General features: G+C 42.9%; 3 protein-coding genes across 3 annotated transcripts in view; 1 reads left to right on the forward strand and 2 right to left on the reverse strand.

Annotated features, from left to right (window-relative positions):
* Positions 1-3,278, reverse strand: commd5 (COMM domain containing 5). The gene is made up of 7 exons (XM_008327262.3): positions 3,016-3,278; positions 2,581-2,741; positions 2,243-2,271; positions 2,111-2,161; positions 1,888-1,983; positions 1,677-1,752; positions 1-516 (listed from the first exon to the last, which is right to left on the reverse strand). Exons 1-7 carry the CDS (start codon positions 3,134-3,136, stop codon positions 415-417), a joined length of 636 nt encoding a protein of 211 aa, XP_008325484.1. The 5' UTR covers positions 3,137-3,278; the 3' UTR covers positions 1-414.
* Positions 3,260-7,699, forward strand: fam199x (family with sequence similarity 199, X-linked). The gene is made up of 8 exons (XM_008327264.3): positions 3,260-3,363; positions 4,075-4,250; positions 4,501-4,720; positions 4,808-4,966; positions 5,061-5,222; positions 5,301-5,484; positions 5,633-5,736; positions 6,009-7,699. The coding sequence occupies exons 2-8, from the start codon at positions 4,084-4,086 to the stop codon at positions 6,180-6,182; spliced, it is 1,170 nt and encodes a 389-aa protein (XP_008325486.1). The 5' UTR covers positions 3,260-3,363; positions 4,075-4,083; the 3' UTR covers positions 6,183-7,699.
* The window catches only part of dnah12 (dynein, axonemal, heavy chain 12), a 23,171-nt gene continuing 5,757 nt past the window's right edge, over positions 7,479-24,892 (reverse strand). Inside the window, exons 17-71 of the mRNA XM_025063187.1 lie at positions 24,654-24,854; positions 24,370-24,564; positions 24,162-24,283; positions 23,944-24,079; positions 23,721-23,867; positions 23,424-23,543; positions 23,053-23,209; positions 22,792-22,964; positions 22,564-22,716; positions 22,247-22,486; positions 21,905-22,150; positions 21,611-21,730; positions 21,409-21,518; positions 21,018-21,201; positions 20,796-20,936; positions 20,520-20,603; positions 20,063-20,289; positions 19,589-19,862; positions 19,347-19,498; positions 19,114-19,252; positions 18,856-19,022; positions 18,506-18,761; positions 17,933-18,229; positions 17,660-17,838; positions 17,381-17,573; positions 16,973-17,134; positions 16,697-16,891; positions 16,465-16,598; positions 15,918-16,080; positions 15,713-15,793; positions 15,333-15,509; positions 15,112-15,243; positions 14,940-15,029; positions 14,723-14,863; positions 14,401-14,642; positions 14,172-14,319; positions 13,914-14,059; positions 13,599-13,813; positions 13,275-13,467; positions 13,003-13,195; positions 12,728-12,900; positions 12,413-12,553; positions 12,175-12,333; positions 11,415-11,710; positions 11,088-11,341; positions 10,865-11,005; positions 10,467-10,604; positions 9,972-10,394; positions 9,478-9,581; positions 9,176-9,380; positions 8,961-9,098; positions 8,500-8,591; positions 8,241-8,308; positions 7,746-7,974; positions 7,479-7,616 (exon numbers count right to left, since the gene is read on the reverse strand). Of these exons, the coding sequence (XP_024918955.1) occupies positions 7,781-7,974; positions 8,241-8,308; positions 8,500-8,591; positions 8,961-9,098; positions 9,176-9,380; positions 9,478-9,581; positions 9,972-10,394; positions 10,467-10,604; positions 10,865-11,005; positions 11,088-11,341; positions 11,415-11,710; positions 12,175-12,333; positions 12,413-12,553; positions 12,728-12,900; positions 13,003-13,195; positions 13,275-13,467; positions 13,599-13,813; positions 13,914-14,059; positions 14,172-14,319; positions 14,401-14,642; positions 14,723-14,863; positions 14,940-15,029; positions 15,112-15,243; positions 15,333-15,509; positions 15,713-15,793; positions 15,918-16,080; positions 16,465-16,598; positions 16,697-16,891; positions 16,973-17,134; positions 17,381-17,573; positions 17,660-17,838; positions 17,933-18,229; positions 18,506-18,761; positions 18,856-19,022; positions 19,114-19,252; positions 19,347-19,498; positions 19,589-19,862; positions 20,063-20,289; positions 20,520-20,603; positions 20,796-20,936; positions 21,018-21,201; positions 21,409-21,518; positions 21,611-21,730; positions 21,905-22,150; positions 22,247-22,486; positions 22,564-22,716; positions 22,792-22,964; positions 23,053-23,209; positions 23,424-23,543; positions 23,721-23,867; positions 23,944-24,079; positions 24,162-24,283; positions 24,370-24,564; positions 24,654-24,854 (9,351 nt within the window). The 3' untranslated portion in view covers positions 7,479-7,616; positions 7,746-7,780. The remainder of the gene's footprint in view (positions 7,617-7,745; positions 7,975-8,240; positions 8,309-8,499; positions 8,592-8,960; positions 9,099-9,175; positions 9,381-9,477; positions 9,582-9,971; positions 10,395-10,466; positions 10,605-10,864; positions 11,006-11,087; positions 11,342-11,414; positions 11,711-12,174; positions 12,334-12,412; positions 12,554-12,727; positions 12,901-13,002; positions 13,196-13,274; positions 13,468-13,598; positions 13,814-13,913; positions 14,060-14,171; positions 14,320-14,400; positions 14,643-14,722; positions 14,864-14,939; positions 15,030-15,111; positions 15,244-15,332; positions 15,510-15,712; positions 15,794-15,917; positions 16,081-16,464; positions 16,599-16,696; positions 16,892-16,972; positions 17,135-17,380; positions 17,574-17,659; positions 17,839-17,932; positions 18,230-18,505; positions 18,762-18,855; positions 19,023-19,113; positions 19,253-19,346; positions 19,499-19,588; positions 19,863-20,062; positions 20,290-20,519; positions 20,604-20,795; positions 20,937-21,017; positions 21,202-21,408; positions 21,519-21,610; positions 21,731-21,904; positions 22,151-22,246; positions 22,487-22,563; positions 22,717-22,791; positions 22,965-23,052; positions 23,210-23,423; positions 23,544-23,720; positions 23,868-23,943; positions 24,080-24,161; positions 24,284-24,369; positions 24,565-24,653; positions 24,855-24,892) is intronic.

Raw genomic sequence — 24,892 nt, forward strand, 5'->3', positions numbered from 1 at the left:
AAAAATAGAAAAAAATAAATTAACACCAGTTTTTATTTTAATTCCATGACAAGAACAATTGTTAAAATGTCAATGCTTTGAAGACTGTTTAATCAAGAGTAGAAAAAAAAAAACTATCACTGATCAATACATACAAAATGTTTAGTCTCAAAAACAAATCACCTGACACCAGTCGAAGTCTTAGTGGCCACGAATCTGAGAGCGCCGTGGGCTGCAGCCCAGTCCACAGATCAAGCTGTAGTCCAGACTGTGGACTACTTTTTCACCTATGATTTATTAGAGCCTAGCGCCACCATACAGTATGTTGGATACCAACACTTTCAAAGACAAATTTCAACAAACATCTAAATTCTGACGCACAAACATGTTCCAAAACTAAAAAAAAAAAGAAGTTTGAAATGAAATATTTTCATATTAGTCTTGAATTTTTAGAATACTCCTCTTCTCTACATCATTCATTTCTTTAAGGATCAAGGCAACGTTGTAGCGGAGCTCCTGGAACTTCGACACAGGAACCTAAACAAAAAGTAAAAAAATGTAAATTATATTATTGTATAAGTGGAGTCCAGTTAGAGGCGCTCTGGCTAACTGGTTTCATGGCGTGACAAAAAAAAAAAAAAAAAAAAAAAAGGTTTGCGAGACAGTAACATAGAGAACTTTGGTTCAGAAATCCATCCAAAGCCTCATGTTCTGTCTGGACCACATTGTTCTCCGTAGGTTCCACGTCTGTTGACTAATCTCTGGATAAATTCCGGGCAAGCACGTCGAGGTGAACATAAAGTCTGTCAATAGAATCTGCGCATCAGATGTTGTTGCTACTAATCTTCTAATCCTGCTCTGAATCTGTTATGTAACCCTGTTCAACCCAAACTGGACCACACCCCCCCACATACACACACACACACACACACCCCTGGTTGGTGCACCTTACTAACCTACTTTGAAATCTTTATTGTCTCAGGACTTACTGTATAAAGTGTTACTTTATAATTCATGTACTTTGTACTGTAGTATTGGTTCACTAATACGTTTTTAATATTTAACTTTTAATTATTTAACACTAATTTCCTTCTCGACGTCACATTAACTGCATTATTGAAGCAACAAACACTTCAACAAACACTATGTAACAAAAACAAACAACGCAGCTGGAGCATGACCAAAGACCATAATGATGGCAACAGCCAACTGGTCTGAACAAAGTCAACAAAGGTTGTGTAGAAGAGGCGTGTTAACATTCAGGCTCTTATTAACAACTAACCACAGTTCAACTTGTCTGTTCATCACAGATGGGAGGGGCTACGGTCAGTTAGCACAGTGTTTTTTATCAACCTTGGGGTTGGTCACCAGAAATGTCTAGTAATTGATTAAAAAATGTACAGATTAAAAATATTTTTTAAAACAAATTATTATTATTTTTAGACTAATGAATAAAAACCACCACACACACAATCTTAAACAACGGTATTCTTTCATGTCCATGAATATAAATAGATCAGAGTTCACATTAAATGCAGCAAATCAAAATATCTGAGGTGGCACTGTTGCACATGGTTTTTGTAAACATTTATTTATATTTTTCCTTCTTCGGAAAATGACTCTAAATAATGACTAGTTTATGTTTAAAGACATAAAGGAGTGAGATATGTCAAGAAGCAGATCAAATATTTCTGTACCTCGAAGCGATGAAAACTTCCATCCGACAGCTTCATGTGCATCAGTACGGAAGGCTGCAGGGCTCGGGTTAAAGAGCTGCAGACACAGTGGACCGCCAGACAAAACATAGAGAGAACCGACAGTTAGATACTGATAAAATACCTTATTTTATTTAGAACAGAAATAAAACTTTATTTTCTCACAAGAAGTTCTCAGCATAAAGTGCCGTACCTGGTAGAAATAGCAACATCCACTCTCCATTTAAATTCTTCTACTGTAGGAAGGTGAGGATCACTCTGGGCGGCTGCCATCTCCAATGCTGCACGCCTGTAGAAATAGAGAATTAAAAGAGTGGACTACAATGAGGCAGCGGCCGTGCTCTGTGGAACCAACATGAGGCTTTAGTCACGGCCTTGTGTCTGAATTGGAGATATTGAAAGAACACTCAACATACCGACTGCCATAAACCACACTGGAGAAATCTGTAACAAACTCCTCGGGTATTCTAAATGAAAGGAAAGCATTTTGAGTATTGATAAATCAAAAATGATTACAGCCCATGTAACAAAGATGTGTAAAGCCTTACCTTAATTCTCTCAGGTCATCTTTAAAAACCTAGGACACATAGAAAGACATTATTACTGTGGATAGGTAATGGGAACTACATAGTGAATATTTTTCACACACAAAAATTGGACAATTCAGTCAAAAAAAGGGAGAGAGTCTAGCTTTTAATAGATTCATTTATGGTATGTTATAATATTGACATTTAGGTTTGTACGTTTGGCTGAGAGATGTTTCAGATAAATAAGAGTCATAGTTAGGGGCTGCCATCTATTTGTTAGAACTTTGTGTACATTTGTTTTGTTACAGGCGACTTTAGGTGTGTGCACATTTGTTTTGTTACAGGCGACTTTAGTTTACCTCCTGTTTGAGTGACGACACAGGGATGCGGATGGCCTCAGATAACAGCCTGTACATCCCAGCTATGATGTGACTGAGTCTCTCCTGTGGAATGGCACTGCTCTCCGCTATAGCCTTCATCGTGTCTCTGCAGTCTTTTCCTTCCAATGCACTGACCACAGCTGTGTGGAGCATCAGACACAGAGATAATCAAATCAGTGATGAACTCATTCTCATGAAATCTTGGTCTCAAAGATTGGAGATATGGAATTAAAAAAAGGAACACCAAATGTTCCAAGTCTGGAGTGGTTATATTGACTCATATATGGTCTGAATGGAATATTAATAGTCACGCATAAATACTTGAAACTCTACTATGTGTTTGTGTTACAAATGTATTTCAGAAAGCATCGTTTAAATGAACGACGTGAGGGGTGTACATTTGTTTGCGTTTACCTTTAAGGATTTTTCTGAACATTTCGTGATCCAGATCCTTCAGGTTTCTGCACATCGACTCAATCTCTGTCGGTATTATACTTCCGAGAAAGATGGAGTCCTTCGTGTAGCTCGACGCCATTGAACACGGTGACGTACAAAAGAAATTTGCAAAACTAAGCCCTTAAACAAGGATATTTGTTTGAAGAAAACTTCTGTAACCTTTCTACCGTTTTCATTTAACTTCCGCCTTCTGGTCACCTGACGCTGACATCACTCTCGGAAGTCTCGCGGTAACAGCAGCTTCCTTGATCGAGAGAAGAGAAAGGATTTGCAAATGGAAGTGGTCACGTTTTAAACAACAAAAAGGTGGGATTTATGACGTAGCAAACTTTATCAGTTGCACCAATGTGTAATCAGGGCTTTTAGGGTTGCTGTAATGTGAAAAAGTATGTCCAAACAATATGTTCTGTTGGGTAATGTTTCATAGTCAGCGAAAGGATTAGCGGCCAGCTAACGACGTTAGCATGTGTTGTGTTTTTACGCCACAAAACAAGGTTACTGTTATTTCAAGTGCAGCCAGACTCGTTCCCTGTCCATAGCTAAATTCTGCGTTTGACTCTTTGAAACGGTTTAATAACAACTCTACCAACGTGAGAAAATATATGACGTATTTAACAGTTAAAATCGACAGTAGATAAAAGGTCTTATGTAAGTTATCAGCTGTCGGCAACAACATCGAGTTATCGTTCAAAGTTGAACCACTAACTTGACGTTGTAATATAAACACGGCTGTGCGATATAAAGAAAAAGACAACATTGTAAGGAAGTACGTCATGTTCGGTAACAGTCTGTGAGAATTTCTCTAATTATAACTATGTTTTGGTTTGTGGACAGATACACACTCAGATTGTGTAGTGTTTTGAAGGATTTTGATCAAGCAACTTGTTGACAAGCTTACCTATAAAAAAGACATTTATTTTATGTACAAACAGTGGAAACTACTGTTGTTACTGAGACTGCAGCCATGTTGCCAGGTGTCATGAGTCATGCCTAATGTTAACGTCTGTTTCTATGTAGGATTTAGTCATGTCTGAGTCACTGTATGAGAAGTTCTTGGCTCCAGAGGAGCCATTCCCTCTCCTGTCCCAAAGAGCCAACCTGAGCGATGTGGGAACCTTGGACGTCAGTGACTTTGGCTGTCAGCTGTCATCATGTCACCGGACAGATCCACTGCACCGTTTTCACAGTAACAGGTCAGAACCAGTGTTTTCATCCAACATCATGATCTGTTTTAAGGAGAGTTAAGTTTTAAATGGTATTTGTTTTTCGTCGTTTTCACAGTAACAGGTCAGAACTAGTGTTTTCATGTAACATCATGATCTGTTTTAAGTTTTAAATGGTATTTGTTTTTCGTATTCTGTTGATTGTGTTGCTTCCACAGCTTCAATATGCCTAAAATGTTTTGACTTATTTAACTTAAAGTCCACTCATTGTTTGACCTAGATGGAATCTTACCTCCTGTGGGACGAGTGTTGCCAGCTCAGAGTGTAGTGAGGAACTCTTTTCCTCCGTGTCTGTGGGGGATCAGGACGATTGTTACTCCCTCCTGGACGATCAAGAACTGACGTCGTTGGACTTGTTTCCAGAGGGCAGTGTGTGCAGTGATGTCTCCTCTTCTATCAGCACCTACTGGGACTGGTCTGATAGTGAGTTTGAATGGCAGGTGAGTCTATTAGTGCAGGTTTATTTAGTTTTATTTCTTCTAAAAAAAAAAAAAATCCCTTATCATGTCTCTGTCCTGTCCTTCCAGTTGCCAGGAAGTGACATCACCAGCGGCAGTGATGTCCTCTCTGACATCATCCCCAGTGTACCGAGTTCCCCTCGTTTTTTTTCCAAGAGAAAGACTAAGCCCCACCCCCACCGTAACTTGGATGAACTACCCTGGAGTGCAATGACCAACGATGAACAGGTGAACGCAGGAAACTCACTTTCTTAACTGCTGCACAGGCACTTAGATTTCACAGAGGTAAACCAACTGTGTTTTTGTGTCGTTATTTCTTAAGGTGGAGTACATTGAATACCTGAGTCGGAAGGTCAGCACAGAGATGGGTCTGAGAGAGCAGCTGGATATCATCAAGATCATCGACCCCTGCGCTCAGATCTCGCCCACGGACAGCGAGTTCATCATCGAGCTCAACTGTCTCACCGATGAGAAACTCAAACAGGTGGGCGGTCCTTCTGAAACACACAAACATAATACAAAACAAAACCTCTACAGGTGGTAAGATCCCTGTTGTCCTCAGGTACGAAACTACATCAGAGAGCACAGCCCACGGCAGCGGGCCAGCAGCACCAGAGAGAGCTGGAAGAGGAGTAGCCACAGCAGTGTCAGTAACGGTGGAGTCAGTGGAGCCAGCAGCAGTAATGCCAGCATGGTCAGCTCGACCAGCTCCTCCAACTGTTCCACAGCCTCCAACTCTGTAGCAGGTGAATTAATATTTGGTCGGCTAAAATGTACAATAATTTTGCAGCCACGTCATCAAATAAATAACCCCACGGTGGTGCCTTTAATGTCCACCATTAACTTGGTTTTAGTGACTCTGTGTTTGATGTTTTAATTTGTGTTCATTTCCAGGTGGGACAGCCTCGGCCTGCAGTGGGAACAGCGTTGCAAACATCAGCAGAGCTCACAGTGATGGCAATCTCTCCAGTGCAGCAGAACGTATACGAGACTCTAAGGTAAAGACGCAGACACTCTCCGAGGAGGTGTGGGCTCAAACTGACACACACCCCACAGCAGTCTTTACAAGAGTGGGAAGAGAGAATGACAGGGGGAAAAAGGAAAATAAGCCAGAGTGAATAGGTGGAACAGCTAAAGCAGTGGCCTGCAGTTTTCTACAAAAAAAAAAAAATAATTCCAGCCTTTTGTTTTTCATTAATGCAAAACTATACAAAACCACCGATCACCTCCACCAAGTGTCACTACTAACCTGCCTCCATCATCGTTTCAGAAACGCTCAAAGCAGCGTAAGCTTCAACAGAAGGCGCTCAGAAAACGTCAGCTGAAGGAGCAGCGACAGGCCCGCAAAGAGCGTCTGAGCGGACTCTTCCTGAACGAGGAGGTGCTGTCCTTACGGGTAACGGAGGAGGACGACCACGCAGACGACCTGGACATACTGATGTGACAGCAGTGAATCAGTCAGTGCTCCCTCTACGCCTGCTCTCTCCACACACGGCCATAGAGCTCAGCGAAAGCCTTCTCGTCATCACTGCACAGACGAACCCACTCATCCTGCTCTCTGTTAGAAGTAATGTAGTTAAAAAGTATTAGTTCAGCCTCCGGATATCGTGACAGGGCTATAAATGCTGCAGATGTTTTCAAAGATTAGTGCAGAGATGGAGCTGAAATAGTACTGAAGCTTTTTTTAGTTTGATTTTTTTTTCCCACCAGCCTAAACTGTTAATATTCAGTGCTAAAGCAGCTCAAGCCTAAAAGCTACACACAGTCATTTGCACTTTAGTCGGTTGTTAGAATGAAATACAGTTAGCAAGAACTTTTAGACGCTGTTTAGACAAATATTCACTGCTTCTAACATAACCACCACCAGCAGAAGATCAGGCAGGAGAGAGGAGTCTGGTCCCAGGCAAATGTTAGAGTCCTGATAGTAGAAAAGATCACTTTACTGTTAAATTTGTTCTGGTTTGGTGTTTATTCAAAGACAGAGCTCGGTTCTGCAGCTCATGAGGTTTTTAGCAGTGAACGCCCAGGGAAAGACAGCGAGCTGTTCTGCCTTCTCCACCTGCTGTGGTCCATTTCACTCTCAAGGCTTAGAGGGAGCACTGAAACTCTGCATGTTTCAATCCTCACCCACGCCACGTGTGGTTCAGTAACTAACGTTGCATTCACATGTTAAGAAAAAGTGTTTACCTTTATTGTAAATAAATGACAAGTTATAGCATATTTGCTGCTTGCGTTCAGGTTTTTGTTTGGTGAAAGATTTTTTTTTTGTCTCATCCTGTGACAAGTTAGATTTAAACACCAGACTCTTTGCTAAACTTGAGTCTTACTTTTTTTTTCGTCCTGCAGCGACACCTATGGTTGCGTTTGGGACTTGTCTATTGACCACTATAATTCCTGTTTGTCCTGTCCTTACGATGAATCATCTTTAGTGAAGTCTTAAAGATTCTTCTGATTTTCTTTGAGCTGCTTTTCTTAAATGTGTGCATCTAACGTTTTACTTACTATAAGTGTTTCCTTTGACTCTGTCTGAGTACTGACGTCACTTATTGTTCTCTCAACTCTGTTTTCCATTTTACCTTTTCTTGGTCGCTTTCTGTTTTGTGTGTAAAGTTAATACAATGCTTATGCTGAAACAGCAATATATTTACAGATGTAAAAAAAACAAAAAACAATGAGAAAAACTATTTTCGAAAAAAAATGAAACAAAAAAATCCCAATGATGCAATACATTGTAAAAAAACAAAACAAAAAGTTAGAACTTCATCATGAGCCATGCTGTGTGTTTGAGAAGGTTCCTTCAGAGCCGCTGTCACGCCATCATGCTAATTTTCCACACGTTTACCACCGGTGTTAGTTCAGACCACTACAGACCTGTAGACTGAAAGAGATGAAAACCTGTAACAGTCAACAAGAACACAACCAATAAAGTCATCGTTGCATCAAGCTGTTTTTTTTTTTTCTTTCTATCCCCTGCTTCGTCCTCTGAGTTTTTAAAGATGACATTAACCTGATGTTGTTTTCCAGTGAATGACTCAGTTTAGATCAGTCATCAAGCTGACAGAGCAGGGCCACGCCGCGCTTAACCCAGTGCTGAGGGGGCCTGCTGGTGGGCAGCATCATGGAGATGACGAAGTTGGTGGAGTGTCCTGTGGTGGAGAGGGTTCCTCTCCTCTCACTGGTCTTGTACAGAGGACAGACGTACAGTCTGTGCTGCTGACCACAACCTTTCTTTTCAGCTGAGGGGAAAGACAAGATGGAATAAATCAAATCAAATTTTGTGTTGCCATATTTCAGATTCTTTTTTCAGCCATTTTTACTCCAAAATTCTATAATGTGTTAGAAACTCAGTGAACGACAGCCTTGCTGTTAAAATAATTCCATAAAATCAAACACAAGAACACGAGTTATTGCCATAATCATTACATTAAAAAATATAACTAACTTATAACAGTAACTTGTGTTTCTGCTTTGAGGACAGTGTGGACAGATGGTAAATACATACTGGGTTTGATCCAGATGGTGGGCATCACATCGAACAAGATTTTGGGCTGTTGTTCAGCCAAGACGCCGCTGTTGGTGCAGAAAATTTTTTTTTTTCAACATCAGACCAAAAATGACTAAATAAGGGTTTTGCTAAAAAAAAATCCCCCCAAAAACAAAATGTGAGAAAATTCTCAAAATTTGATGAGAATCATGTAGCAAAGATAAAAATTTGACAACAATTTTGCCACTAAAATGTAAATGTATATCATGAAACCCACCTGTGTCTGTCCCACCGAGCTCCATCCAGAAACAGTCCATTGATGTAAACACCGTCCTCAGGTGACGTGTTGACCTCATCGGTGGGAAGAATCTGAAAGAGAGTGGAACTAGTATCACTTCCAGCGTCTCCTAAAGGTTGTTTTATAAAGTTAGCGACCATTGTTGTGAATATTTTTTTTTTAAATCTGATCTTAGTTAAATATAGCTGTTTGCTTTTGTACCATTGCTAACACTGATAGCTAATCCTATGTTTTTCCCCTCAGGACTGCCTCAGTTTTTTCCGCTGCTGCTATGCAGTAGATGTTTTAATCTGTACCTGACTGATTTTGCAAAGTTGCTTCAATCACTTCCATATCACCTCAAAATCAAAACCTCAGTTTTTTCCGCTGCTACTATACAGTAGAGTTTTAATCTGTACCTGACTGATTTTGCAAAGTTGCTTCAATCATTTCCATATCACCTCAAAATCAAAACCCAACAGGTCAATGGGAACGTGGTATTTCCTGGCGTAGTTCTGCATGGCACCAGTGAGGAAGGCCTGGGTGAAGAAGAAACCAGAAATCCAGAAAATGTTGGGTGCCCGTGTGTCGTACCACTCCTATCAAACAGGAACAGGAAGTTAAATTCATTCATTCAGAAGGGTTTAAATCGACATGTCCTCTGTCACAGTCTCACCTGCAAAAATTTCAGCCTCGCAAGAAGGTCAGAGATGTAGCTGCCCAGGGGTTTGAGGCTGGGATAGGAGCGCTTGGCCCATTTCTCTGGGATCCTGCCCACTACCAGACTACTGGCCACTGCCTCCAACTCTGCGTCCATCACCACCAAACCCTTGATGGCTTTCATCAGGTTCTGCAGACTGACACGGATCAAACTACACAACCTGAGGAATAGAGGGAGAAAAAGTGTAAACAACTGAATGAAGGGTCTCATAACTCTGGGGGGCGGCGCCCCACACAGCTGATGTGTGACGTCCGTACGTGTTGTAGCGCTCCATCTCCTGGACCAGAACGGTGTTCATACTCTCCTCGTACAGGACTGGAAATTTCAGTAAAGCGGCTTCTGTGTTAAAATTTTCTGGAAGCTACAAGGGAAAAAAACAAACTTGAAACTCTTTTACTATTATATTTTACCATGTCAGTCAAGACTATAGGGCTTCTAAATTTATAAGAATTTAAATGTACATTCATGAGAATAAATCTCTAATAAGTTCTCAATTTATGGGACTAAAGTTGTTCGATAAAGTTTTAGAATTTTTAAAAATATCAAAATACTTTCTCCCTTTCCTACAAAATGAATAAATGGTGGATAATGAATGGATTTAATTTTTTTTTAAATGATAAATTAATGAACATTTTTTTCAACTCCATGGTTGGTTTTTGCTACTTATCCTTTACTTGGACTGAAGTAATTTTTTTTTTAAATCTATTCACAGCTACTGACAAATAGAATTGTTTACATTTACATTCCTTACCTTAGTCAGGATGTCTTTTGCGATATCGTAGAGTGTGTTGTCACTCCCGGAGCTCACCCCTCCCTTGGTGCCCCCGCCCTGGGTGAGCAGGAGAGAATCGAACAGCAGCTTCGTCTGCTGCAGATCTTTGGAAATGTCCACATTTTCGTGCATCCCGAAAACCTCCGGCTGCTGGTTGACCGGCAGCTTCTTGATGAACTCGATGTAGTCCTCGTACGTAGACTTGGGCGGAGCGTAGTATTCACCGCTGGGTGAGAACAGGTAGCAGTGCTTCTCCATCAGGTCCTTGGTGTAGAAATCAGCCAGCATGGTCATCAGAAGCCGTCGGTCCCAGTCGTCCGTGACGCGGCCGCCGTAATTACACTCTCCGGTCAGATAGGTGACGGCCTCGAGGGGAACCTCGTCGTAGTCGTTCACAAACAGCTGCAGAGGAAACGCTTTTTTTAAATCGACTGTTCTGACAACAGAGCCCTGCTGATTGGTTTTCAGTGATACCTGCAGCTGCCTGATGCTAATGTGAAGGTCGGACTCATTGAAGCCGTACGGAACGTTCCAGCCCAGCGGACCAAACTTTTTTCTCTCCTGAACCAGAGCGTGGAAGAAGCACAGGCCGTAGAGAAGCTTCTCCCAGATCTATGGAAAAATTGAATTTTTGAGAAAAAAACAAATTGTAAAGAAATTATCATTTTGAAACTTGGCAGCACACATCCTCAGCATTAGAATTGAATAACTGTTCAATCCTCTTTGGACCCCAATGTAGTTTGTGTTTTAATTTGTGGACTATTGAGGGATTGAGTTTGACACCCCTTTTAATAGCAAAGTATCAGTAGTAGATAGTAAAGTATTAACTTTAAAAAAAAAGTATAACCTCCCTCCCTCTCCCCCAAGCTCACCAGTTCCTTTTTGGGGCAGTTATTGAAGAACTTGGGGTCAGAAACAGGGTCCGAGAGGTAGGACTGTAGTAGGTTGAGTCTGAGACCAGTAGGGGGCTCGTTGGTCATTTTCACCCCGTTCTGCAGGATCATCACTGGAAACTGATTTTGAAAATGAAGTGTTAAAGTCTTAAATAGTAAATATATAAAATGAACAACAGTTTTTTTGTTTGTTTTTTATTACCTTGGGTGACGGGTAACTTGTGAGCCACAGGCGGAAATCTGGGTGACACGTTGTGGGAGTGAAGTCCTCGCAAGTTTTTTCCAAGCTGGACATCCAGGAGACGGCCAGGTGACAGTTCTGCAGACACACCCACGTTCCCTCCTGCATAGCTGTGGAGATCATCTTCGCTGCGATGGGGCCTTGGCCCTGGCCCAGGGAGATGGACTGGAACTTGGTTCCGTTCATGCCCTTGTCATTGGCAAACTTCAGTAGACCTGGGGCAGAGGGAGACTCCATCAGTCTGTGACAGTTGGTCATTATTAAAGCTATTAAATCAGTCAGACTTACTGGCCATGGGATCAGCTCCCGGTGACAGCACAAACACCAGAGGAATGGTGCAGTTAGAATCCTGGTAACTCCTGCTCAGGTCAAAGGGAGGGGGCTGAACAAACTTCTTTCCCAGGTTCAAAGTCACATATTTAGTCACAGCTGGAAGAATCTTATCCGGCCGCAGGCAGCGCAGAACGATCATTTTCTGCAGGTGGTTCAGTTGGTCGCACCAGGGTGCAGGCAGAGGAGTGTTGTAGGGCTCCTTGCTGTCGTAGATGGGCCTGAAGTCGCCTGGACTCTGGATGAACGCCTCTCTGTGGAATAAACGACTGCATCAGTCTGACGTCATTGACACAGGAGACACGACTGACCGTACACACGAGCAGGGATGTAACGATAGACTCAACTCACAATATGAATTTTATTTTGTTCACGATTCCATATAATTCATAATTTTTTATATATGACCAAAAACAACAATTCTTTATTTGTAAGAACTAGAAGTTCTTCTCCTGTGACCTCTTCATTGACTAGCAGGTCACAACCAATGTTTTTAGGCATATACTGCCACCTACTGTACGAGAGTGTTCAATGTCACAGTATGACCAGTGACTTTTTGAGATAACAGTCTACCTCTTACGCCTTGATGTGTGATTCATTTTTTATTTCAATCGATGCGACTTCTCACACGTTTGCATTGATTTTTAACCGATTCACGACACATCCTTACATCCCTACAAACGGAGGAAATCTTAAGTAAAGTCAATGCTTCCTTTACTTTAAACCACGCAAACCAGGCAGTTCACTGGCTCTGCAGATCTCATCCCAGCTCTTGTCCTGCAGCCAGCTGGGGTCGGGGTTCGACGTGGTCTTCTGGAGGCCCACTCCCCCGGTCAGCAAGAACAGAAAGTCAGCATATTCAATCTCGTCTTTCGCTCTGTGTGCAAACACAAGTACGTGCCACAAGGATTAAAATCTAAAACCCAAAGTGAACTGTTTTATTTTTTTTAACTTACAGGAGCAGGTTACAGCAGAGGAGGAAGGAGAAGAGGAGTTTGTCCTTCTCGAACAGCGAGCGGCAGATGTTGCAGTAGAGGTTGTAGGTAAAATGACCGTTCAGGTTCTGAAGTCTCCTCTCCAGGATCTTGGACTTAATGCTGAAGAGAAAAGGAGAGAGAGACAATTATTAATGCTTGAGGTGAGTTTGTCAGTGAAAACGGTAAGGAGAAGTGTAAGGAGAGACACTGTGTATTTGTTGATGATTTTATCGTCCAATTACTGGCTTATTTTACTGACGTGCTCCCTCCACGCCCCTGATGTTGATCACCCACCTGTCTTGTATGGAGTTGATGTAGAGGTTCACAAACCAGCTGAGAGAATACTGGTACATTGGGTCTATGTTAGTCAGCTCAGCGATGGTAAAGAACAGGACGGACGAGTGTTTGGCGATGGCTCTGTAACCTTCTCTGGACTCTGCTATTTCAATCTCTGTCTTTTCTGCAACCTGGAAAAAGTTGACAAAAAAAGTGATGACATTACTGCTGGTCGTTCCCTGATAATTTGACACAAACAATATATTTTTTCTGGTTTTCCACGGAGTCCGTACCTGTTGCTTTTTACTGATCTCATTGGACATGATTTTGGCAGAGTCTAGAATCTGGATGGCGCTCTCATCCTCCAGGATATTTCCCTCTGACGACTGCAGCGTCTCCAAGATCTTATCCTCAATTTCCTTCAGCTGCCTTTTGTTGTCAGCTGACTGAAGGATCAGTGCGTTTCTCTCCTCCTCCAGCTCTGGTCTGTAGACAGAAAATGTCGAGGCAGCAACTTAGTGAAGGCAAACGTTGTACGTCAAAGAAAAGTTTAGTGAACATTCACCTCTCCTTTGCGACCACGATCCCCAGCAGCTGGTCCTCCAAGCCCTCGGGGGTGATCATGAAATTCAACAGGGAGACTTTGGTGGCCAGTTCTGGCAGGTAGTGAGGGTTTCTGAGTTTAGTGGTAATGTAAAAACGGAAATCACCGGAGTATTCTATCACACTCTCTCCCAGTTTGATGCAATCAACGCCACCTAGTGTAAAAAAAAAAGAAAAAAGATAATATATATATATAATAATAACATAATTTGAACTTTATTGTTCTTGTGTTAACAGCATAAATATACATATATATATATTATGTATATATAAAAATTCTCATCACCTTGTTTGAAGGTTTGTTTGAGCAGCAGGGATTCCAGTGAAGGGTCTAACTCCTCTCCTACATTTTCCAAGAGCAACGGCGTTCCAAATTGTACACAGTTTTCCACCGTCCTCATGTAGTCCATGTCTGTCAGCTTTATTACACTAAGGTTGTTGTCTTTCTCCGAGTTCTTCACCCATTTGTTGGCCTGGCCCTGAGGGTCAATCATCAAGGGCCTGGACAGAAAGCAAAAACGATGAACTTACGACACTCCTTTGACCTTCAGTGGTAACTAGATGAAATGTGAACCACAATTCTGCAGCCACACAGACTCACCATCTACGCGAGTTACTGACAATTACGCCGTTGTCAATGGAGAAAGAGTCACTGGGAAGACCTGCGATATTCCACGCTCTGATCCTGATGGGATCGCCCAGAGTTTTACTGAGGGAAAACTCATCTGACGACGGGATCTTCTTCAACTGGACAGTATGGAACAGATGTAAGACTGTAGGACTAACTTGACTCATGCTCACTGCCAATGTTGAAGACATGAAGGTATAAAAACGTAAAGAAGGACAAAGGAAGTGCTACCTGACAGAGTTTGGTCCAAGACTTGGTGCAGTCCAGTCTGAAACCAGCAGTGAAAGCACCGAGGTAGGCGATGACCCCGGCAGAAATGAGAACGTCTCCAGTCAGGTTGTCGTAGGTGTTCTGTAGCTCGTTTGCCGCCTTTGACCATCTAGAAAAAGAACATTCCGGTCAAGGATTTCCTTCATGGACCCTAATTTAAATAAAAGAATTAACGGCTGTGCCTCATCACCTGGTCTTCTCTCCACCCAGACCACCGATGAGTTTCTCAGCTCTCTCTAATTTCCTGGCACATGAATCCACCTGCAGCTCCAACTGAGCCTTTTCCTCCATCTTCTCCGCAGAGGTTTTCTTAAGAGCGGCTAAACGATCCTCAACTTCCTTCAGCTCAGCCCTCTTCTGGTCCAGCAGGGCCATGGTGGAGGCCAGGGACTCCTGGGCTTCTGCCAAACTGGCCTTCTTAGGAGCCACAACCTGCATCAATACACAGAGACCCAGTAGGTGAGAACGTCCAGCATGTGTTCTCAAGGCACCAACAGTCAGGAACACTGCACCTTGGCCACTCTGTCGTACTCCTCCATGGCTTTTATCCACTTGCACAAACCCTCGGCTGCAGACGAGGCCTTTGCCACGACACTGGGGTCAAAATCAGGATTGGTCATGTACTCGCTTCGTATTTTTTGCATCGCAGTGACCTGCAATCAAAAAAGAACCAAGATCGGTTTGAAAAATACTTTTTCACTTGACTGCTCATGGTCATCAACCACTCACAGAAATATTGTCTTTATCATATTCCTTCAGGTCGCGCAAGAAGTTCATGTCTCCCAGCAGCTTCTTGCTCGGACCCCAATAGTCAAACACCTGTACAACGACAAAAAACAAGGTTCCAATACAAGTAAAAGTTTCATATGTGGTAAAAAAAATATCTTCTGAGTAGACTGACCTTTTTTCCAGTTCCAGCTGGGTCAGAAATCCTATCTGGCTTAATGTCCTTCATCACACACACAGCCGCCATAACCAGCTTCACCCCTGAGGGCGGGTTCTTCATCGACTTCACAATCGTGATGTCAGATGGCTGATGGGAAACCAGGATGAGAAATTACATTTGTGTAGATGTGTGTAGAAACTGGTGTAGAGAAGCTGCGTGGTCACAGGGTTGCTCACCTTCAGAGTGTCCAGTGCAGAGAGAGCAGCTTCCAGGGCAGGGATAGCGGCGGCGAGGTTACTCTCACAGTCATCCTTCAGAGCCTTCGCCTCATTGGCTTTAACTGTTGCCGCCTCTTCATCCACACGCACAACTTTACTTTTAGCTTCCACCTCCAGAGATTCCACTTCAATCACCTTAACATATAATAAAATACATCATATACTGTTCCTGATTTTTTATTTCTGCCTCTAGGTGTCAGTATGTTCCCAAAGTACCTTTTCGGACACTGAGTGAGGTTATGACCCATGAAAGTTTTTAATTACACATTTAAAAATCCCCATGTTTACATTTAGTTATATTCCAAGTCAGGGCAATATAAAAATATATTTTCTTTTACCTTCATCATTTCAAGATTTTCTATCTTGGCCTGCTCCAGCTTGGGCTGCAGCTCCTCCAGCTCTTTCTTCATCTCACCCACCTTTAGAAAGACATTATCAAAATTAAGTGATTAAGTAGAAAATAGAATAAAAAAAAGACTGCTAATGAAAGACATCTAATAAAATAAAGAAGAAAAAAATAAATCAAATGTGTTCTGCACCTACCTGAGATTCAGCAAAGGCTAGCTTATCCAGACCGCTGATGTACCTCTGCTTGGCCTTCATGACCGTGTCTCTTTTCTGAGTCAGGAGCTGACGGAAAGTAGCGATCAGCTCCAGGTAGGAGGTGGGTGTTATGTAATTATGACGCCCAAGCTCAGTCAGGAATCTACAGTGTGGAAAGTCTTGTATTAACGTACACATTTTCCCTCACATACCACACACCAGCGGTCCACAACCATTATTGTACCAAGGACCGGTCAGCCGGTACCAGCCGTTACTGTGGACAGGTAATACCACACCAGGATCATTACATTTTCAAAATAAAACATCTTTTAAACTTTATTTTGTTAGTATGAGAGTCTGTTTTGAAACATTGACAGATTATCTTTGAATGAAAACAGTAAAGAGATATGACTGGATTATTTTTGAATGAAGTAAATTAGTAAAACTGAAGTACCACTGCGGCCCGGTACCAAATAACATACGGACCGGCACTAGTCCCCGACCCCTGCTGTACACAAGCTGCAGTACAATATATGTAATGTCAAACCTCTGAGAGAGCTGGTGGGCAGAGGTGTGGAAGGTTTGGCAGATCGGTACGACTTCCCGCCGTTCATTTTCACTCATCTCCAGCGACTCCAGGAAGGAGTTGGCCACACGCTCGAGAGCTTCCTCCGGCCACGGCTGTTAGGACGGAGACATCAAACGGACGTGATCTGTGGTTAGAACTGCTGTCTACGGGAACCGGATCAGTTTAGGTTTTCCTTGTGTCTGTGTCGTACCTGAAACCAGTCAATGGTGCAGCAGTTTATGAGAGCGGGAAACTGGCGCAGACGATTTCGAAACGCATCACCAATTGGACTGAAGGCCACGACAATATGGAGGTTTTCTTTACAGCGTGCCACAAAGAAGGCAAACAGAGTAAGAGGACTCAACTCTAAATTTTTATTGCCGGCCTGGGCAACGGGTCGAACAGCCTGGATTAAGAGGAAAACATTTTCAATTAACAAACAGGATGTTTATGCAAAAAAAAGGTAAAAATCATCTTTAAAACGTACCTCCATTATCTCTTGCTTCTCGTCCATGGCGAACAGGTTAGGGACCTCTCCGGTGTTCAGGACACTGTCCACGTCTTCTAGAAAACCTTCATCTTTGATTTGGGCATCAGTCAACAGGAAAACCATCTTCTGACCTTTCACACCAGCATTTTTAAGCAGCATCTAGTAAAAAAATGAAGAATCATTGAATCAGTAGGTCATGCATGAATAAAAATATAAAGAACATGACATATATATTACGATATATCTAATATACAGTATATAGGAATATATGTCACATTATCCATGTTCCCTGGAGACCCAGACAATCATTCATTTATTCTGAATACTGCCATGTTCCCTGCAGACCTAGACAATCATTCATTTATTCTGAATACTAAAAAAACAAATCTCAACCAAACAGCCGACCTTGAGATCATCTCTCCATTCAGCCATGCCGTAACTCTTAGAGATCTCAGGCTGAAATACGGTCATGTGAGCCATCGACGCCGCCAAACGCGTAATGGACTGACGTCCACTTCCTCCGACTCCTACAAGCAGCGCGTTTTCTCCCGGCTGCTTCAGCACGCGGCTGATGCGAGACAGGTGCTCAAGCAGGTAGCTACAAAAAAAGCAGGATTTCTTAAACAGGCAAAACATTGTCATTTTTTAAAATAAATAAACATTATTATAATAAATTCTCTTTACCGGAAAATGACCAGGTTCATGTGATTCTTGTGCATTTGGTTGTATTCTTCCAGACAGGAACCCACCACCTGGGCAAAATCTTTCATCGATGTCACCTCGGCGTACAGACGCTCCTCACCACTCAGGTCAGGGTTCATGTAGTCTCCAAACAGAAGGTTCCTCATGTCTTCTTCACACAACTGAGAAACAAAAGGGTTCGACGAACCACAGATGTTCATTTATCTGGTCCTGTAACGTCTGCATGTTCTCCCTGTGTGTGTGTGCGTAACTTACTTCACTCTTTTCCTTCAGATGATCAAACACCTGATCAAAAGACTCCTTGAAGTGATCTTTGAGGATGCTCTTCGTCAGCTCATAGAGCCAACCGCGATCTTTGTCGTCCACCAGTCGATCGTAGAAGACCCGGAAAACCTCATGAACAAATAAGCGAATCATGGTGCGTTTGTTCTGCACAGACTCTTTCTTCATCAGCAGGCAGCCCTGGATGACACGCGAGAAGTCCCTCAGGTTGAAGGTGTAGTGGGACTTGGCAGGAGTCGGAAGCAGATTCTGCATTGCTTTTTTATAGACCTGTAGAGATTAGAATATTAGTGAGTGATCGGAAAACTAAAGCAATGAAATAGACAATGAAATTCAGAGAAACTTATGAGGTTTCAGGATATATTGATGGACCTAACTTAAAAAATTCATCACTGTAAAATACCAAGGTCTAACCTAAAGTGTGACTTTTAGCTAAAACTGTCATTTTGCTCTATAGGTATGAAACCATTAACACTCATACTGAGTACTTAGTAACATTCAAACATAATAAAAAAAATGTGATTGTGTCCAAACCAGTTCACCTACTTCCATGGTGGCAGTGACTATCTGGTCGCCCACAGTGAAATACTCTGGTGAGAATTCATTGTTCTGGAGATGGAAGGCCACCACATTCGAGAAGATGCGAACCATTGTTTCATCACTGAAGGCATTAATGGCAAAAATGTTAAAGTGACGCAAGAATCGTGCCGTCACTGCATTCCTCCCTCCACCGGGGGGCCCCATAGCTGAGATGAGCTGGATGTCAACCAGAGTGATCTTGGAAGTATCCTTCAGATTATACCTAACAGGACATAACGATTTTACATTTTCATTTTGTGTCAGATTCATCACAACAGTGAACTGATCTGAAACAGAAGACCAGACCACAAACCCACCAGTGTCTGTGGTCGATGTACTGTCGGAGGAGCTCCACTGGAGGCTGCGCTCCAAACTGTTCTGGTGCAGGCATGTTCATGTCATCCACAAAGATGACACACTTCTTCCCCATTGGTGGACCAAATACTCCCTTCTTCCTCTTATCTAACTTTGCCGTAATGATATTCTGAAGGATAAAACACATGAAAAATGGATGGATGGATGGATGGTGTTTTCAAATAGTACAGTGTGATCCCAGGTGGCAGCATGACTCTCACCTGTGTTTGGTTTGCACTCGTGCGAGCTGAAAAGTTAACAAAGAAGGGCAAATATCTGTCTTTGTCCAGATGGTTCATCAGTTTCTCTTTCACATACACTGACTTCCCAGTGCCGGTCGGACCAACGAACAGAGCAGGTCTGAGCAGAAAGACAAAAAACAAAACAAAACAATGGAACATTTGGTTTGTGGTAACGAAGCACTTTCAAATGTGGCAGTGATGAAAATACTAACGCTCCGTGAGTGATGCAGTGGTCCATCAGGTAAGTGTAGCGAACCGTGTCAATGGTGGGAACAATGATGTCCTGCACTTTGGTGTTTTTGTCTCCCAGGAAGACGTCACCGATGGCGTCATTCCAGTGAACCCAGCGTCCTTTTCCTTTAAACTTTCCGTGACAGTATTTGTTTTTTAAAAAAAGGCAAGTTGTGTATAACAGTCAACATCAGCACCTCTGAGTGACATAAGTGATCGGCACCTCGTAAAAGTAGTCATACACCAAGCCTTTGTCGTTGAAGGGACACTCCCATTTCCCCACGCTGGTGGGCAGAGGATGATCCTCTGATTTTCCTGAGACGGTCACTCGGACAAAGTGGCTAAAATTCTCTCTGCTCTCTGCGTCACAGCTGCCGCCCACAGACCAAACCAGAGAGAACGCAAACGCAGCCACGATGCAAGAGTGAAAAAAAAAAAAAATTGGAATAAATGAAAATTGGAAATGGTTCAACACCAATTTAAAATGAGAATAATAACTTTTACCATGATCCAGGTGTGAATAGTTTTATCATCAGGATTGTCTTTTAGAGGCTGGGTGATGATCATCTCAAACAGTCGACACAAGGACACCACAGTGTTACTGTTGCTGGTGGAAACGACCTTGGAAAAACAAAAACAAAAACATCATCATCATCCGTCATGACAAACCACTGTCATTCAGAGCTGTGAACTAAACGCTAAATATTTGCTGCTTTTTGCCACACAGTGACTCACCCTGCAGTTTCTGCGCAGGACCCCCAGGGCGGGAGGCAAGAGCCAGTGAAAGAGGTCGAGCAGCAGTGAGCGCTGCTCTGAACTCTGGAGGACGTCAGGAAGAGAGTTGATCCAGGAGACCACCAGGGGGTGCCAGCCCAGCTGAGAGGGCTCCATGTAGATCATACCACATCGGCTGACAGTGGCAGGCTAGAGGCCAGGAAGAACCACGTGTTGTTATCCATTCATGATCCACTGGTCTGTGTTCATCAACTCTAGTCATTTCAGTCTGGATTCAAAGGTAACTTTAAAGAACTCAAGTGAAAACCAAGCTCTAATCCAAGCTTCAGGGGAACCAGAAGTGTATCAGTAACACATGTCACATCAAGTTGTAACTGAGCCATTGCTGTCCCACTACTGTCTACAAATATGTGACTTACAGAAGCCTGTGATAAATCCATAGCTTCAAAGATCAGACTCATCGGAGGAGACACCTGGATGATCTCACCGCTCATCAGACAGAGCTGTGGAGAGAAAGGTCATGTCATGCATATGTTACACACTCACAGAATTTGACCTGCGCATTGAACCTACCCAGTACACATTAGTACAAAACTTATGACAACCATAGACTTGTGAGGATCTGATGGGCCGCATAACAAGATTTGATGGGCTAGACTCGGCCCAAGATCCTTGAGTTCGACACACACTCCTACCTTTTTATTGTCGTCCAACACAGTGTTCATGCTCTCGATCCACAGCGTATCTATCGGACCATCAAACACCACCCATTTACGGTGTGGCGTTTCAGATGACGCAAATTCGCGGAAAGTGTTGGCCACGATCCCATCTGTCCACTTCAATGAAAAAGAAAAAAAACATCACAGTTTCCATAAAACATGAAATAAAAGCAGCAGGAAGAAGTTAATGAAGTCTACCTCATGAGAAACTTGGTCAAACTGTCCAAAGAGCTGTCCCATGGTGATGGACTTGGGGTTGAGAGTCCTGAAGATGACCTTTTCCTCTCCACCATGACCTCTCTCATTCATAAGAGTCAGGGTGTCTGCGAGCACATGAAGAACTTTGGTCTTTCCTGCAAACGGTTCTCCCACCAGCATGAATCTGACATTGAATAGTAACAGATTCACAAGAGTGAGTTATGAAGATTTTGAACCTAATTTCCCTCTTGGACAGAGAGACTCACAAATGTAAATATATATATCCATGCATTGGAAGAGTAAGTAATGAGCAAGTTATGAACCTGGACAGAGAAACTCAAACATATATACATGTAAATATATATATCCATGCATTGGACTGAAACCATACCCGTGTCTGACGATCATCATCTCATACGTCTGTATCATCTTCTGTAAGAAGACATCTGTTGATTGGACGTTGTGTTTTTTACAACATTCAGCAGCAGCTTCTAGAAACAGCTGCAAAAGATGTTTGAAAAAAACAAACCAAAACAATGACTGATATAAAACTGTATCACTGATGTAGTTACGATGACATTCATTTAAATCACCTTATAATCAGCCTGGGGGAGGGAGATTCCTGGGAACAAATCACTGGCAATTCCGTTGAACAGAGGAATGTCATGGGAGAGAAATTTGGGCTCATTCACATCTTTTATGGACCTCAGGATCTGGGTGTTTCAACAACGGCAAAAAAAAACAACAACTAAAGTTCACTCTAAAAGGCTAACATTTAAAACCAGGGCTGAGTAAGAGCTGAATGTAACAAACAACGCAAGATGTCATATGATCCTTGTGATTTATCAAAAAGAAAAAAACTGAGGGCAGGGTTTTCAAACATATACCAGTATGTCTTCATTCTCGTGTGGAAACTTGAGCTTGAGGTTTCCTGCCGCCACCAGGACGGCTTTGACTGCTCTCATGCCGTAGTCGTAATGAAACTGTGAGGAGAGCTGCTCCGAGCAGAGCCTGTAGGTCATGACGATCTTCACAGACAAGGGCTTGGCATTGAGGAAGCCGTAGGAATACAGAGAGATCTCCGCTATCAGTGCGTAGTTGGGCACCATCATGGCCACAGGCCGGAATAACACCTGCACAGAGAGAAGAGAGAAAAGCTCATCACTGATCATGCTTTTACAGCCCTTAAAGTTGCTACAATCAAATCAAAGGAAACAGCAGTTTGGGACCTTGAGGTTGTCTGGAAGTTCTGACCGTCCGGCGTATCCAGGGTTCATTGTTATCGACACAAAGCAGTTGGGATTGAGTTTGAGCATCGTGCCTTCAAAGTCAAAGAACTCCAGCTTCTGCTCGGTGGCCCTCTGGATGCAGAGCACCTGCTGGGCCACCACGGACAACACCTCCAGCTCTATGCGGTTGAACTCGTCGAAGCACGCCCAGGCGCCGGACGAAGCCAGTCCTTTGAAAAACTGAAGGAGATTAAAGCAGAGTTCATGTGATCTGGGTAACTGATGGACACAAATCCATCTCCGTCTGCTGGTCTCACTTTGCCCATAGCGATGTAGTCCAGTCCGTCAGAACAGTTGAAGACCACACACTGTACAGCTAAAGCTTTGGCGAGATCTTTGGTGGTCTCAGTCTTTCCTGTTCCTGCTGGACCTTCCGGCGCTCCGCCCAAATTCAGGAAGAAAGCTCCGATCTAAGACAAAAAAACTCAGAAGTAAAAGAGGTTGCGAGTACGAATATCGTGTCATCCGTGTGTCAGCTCTTTTACCAGGGTTCTGTAGCATCTGTCAGTCAGAGGAGTGATGACCAATCGCGGTGAGTTTCCCAGGTACTCGTAAGCGTACTTGACATCACAGTTGATGATGTGGACGCGGACGTCGTCATCAATCCAATAGTAACGCAGCTGGGCGAGCCACTGGAATTCTGTTTCGTGAGACACGCCTGTTCAAAGAAGACAAATTATAACTACGGAGCTGCAGCCAAACACTGCAAAGAAGAAACTTTCTTTGGATCTCTGACATGCTGTAACCTTTGTCAATGAGGTCCAGGACCACGTCCCGGGCGTGTACGTCAATAGTGACCAGCGCTCCCAGAGTGGTCCGTGTTTGCTGAGGCAGTTTTCCTCTGACCAGTTCTACAATGTCGTTGAGCTGATTCTGCTGTTGCTGGTAGAAGTTCTTTAAACCCTGCACAAAAACAGAGGCCAAGTGTGAGATATTTTATATAATGTCAAATTATTACACAGCCATTGGGTCTGAATCAATCTGTCCCTGAATGATGTTTAACCAGACTGTAACAGATTAGGTTAAATATCAAACATCACAGAAAAAAAACAAACTAAAAAAAGCTGTATTAATTAAAAGTAACTTGGAGTAAAAGTAACTTAAAGTAAAGACTTACGTCTGGTCCTGATCTGATGGCTTCATGCACCTCCATGGTCCAAAATATTTGGGATGTGCAGAGGACCACCTGACCAGGCCACTCTGTAACCCAGGTTTTCCTCTGTGATTCAGCATAGGCCTGTTGATAAATTCAATAATTGTTGAATAAAAGTAAGAATACGTAGAAAAAACACATTCTAAAAGTTGATGTTTCTTGACATGTTTTGCAGCATCGTCTATGGGTTTTAAAGAGCATCCCCGGCCAGAAGCTGATGAATGTTTGGGAGGCCAGAGGTATGAAGAAACGTGATCTCACCAGCCTGGACCGGGCCACTACGTCTCTAACGCTGCGAAGCATCACGTCCTCCACCTGGACCAACCACTTCTCTACCGCTCCTTTGGCTTCAGACGTAGAAATATGCCTGATGAGTGGAACACGCTCTCCTTCACTGCTGTACATGGCCTAAAAATGAACAAGTCACAATTAAAGGGAACTCCACTAAACCATGTAACAGCAGCCATTTTCAAAACCTTCTGACCTGGATGTCCAGGTTGGGTAGAAAGTCCAGCTTAGATATGCCTTCGAAACATTTCTTCAGGTGTGGTTGCACCCGCAGAGGGTCTTTGGTCTCTGACAGAATCTCTAGCATTTCGTCATTGGACAGGAAGAAAAATCTTGAAGGAAAATAATTGTTGTTTAAAAAAAACACAAAAAAAGATTCCAACATGGGATTGCGTGTAAACTAGTTTTATTTACCGTGGAAAAAAGAGACGCTTCTCCTCCAGGTAGGCATTCAGTCCCTTCATGATGTTATCCAGGAGGAGGTTGGAATCCTTTAGTTTCTCTAGCAAACCAGGAAGTGAGGTTGCTGGTAGAATCTGTATCATGGTTTTAAAAAAATTAAAGCTAAATAAAAAGTCTGTTTGCTGTTTGGTTTTTCATCATTTGTCATTCTGAGCAGTACCTTAGAGTCCTTCACGCAGTGCCTCATGATTTCTTTCCAGTTTTTGTCGACAGTTTGAAATAGTCTTCCCTCTGTCGGGATCTGCTGCATGATGTCCTGGGAGGAGAAGATGGGTTCCAGGTACAGCCACTGAGCCTGGACCTTCAGCCACTCGTCGATGATCTCCTGAATACGAAGCAGACGTTCCTCCCACAGCTGTGCAGAAACGAAAAGAGTTGTGCCTCGTTTTGAAAAAAAATCTAAATTTGAAGTTAGAAATTTAGTAACAAAACCAGAACGCTAGCCTTGATCTCCTTTTCAAAAGGTTTGATGAAAGGTGAGCCTCTTATGGTCTGAGTCTTCACAATCTGATCATCTAGAACTGTCTGAATCTCGTCCACTGCAGTGAGGATGGAGACGCCCGTCTCTCTGTAAGCCTGGTGGTGGAAGGAAATACCATCCAAAACATGCGTCATGGTCTGCATGGCTTTCTCCAAAGAAAACTCCTGTAGAGGCAGAAGAGACTTGTTGTACGCACTATTTT

Source organism: Cynoglossus semilaevis, chromosome 15 (genome assembly GCF_000523025.1).
Source record: "Cynoglossus semilaevis isolate Cse_v1.0 chromosome 15, Cse_v1.0, whole genome shotgun sequence".
In the NCBI taxonomy this organism is placed as follows: domain Eukaryota; kingdom Metazoa; phylum Chordata; class Actinopteri; order Pleuronectiformes; family Cynoglossidae; genus Cynoglossus; species Cynoglossus semilaevis.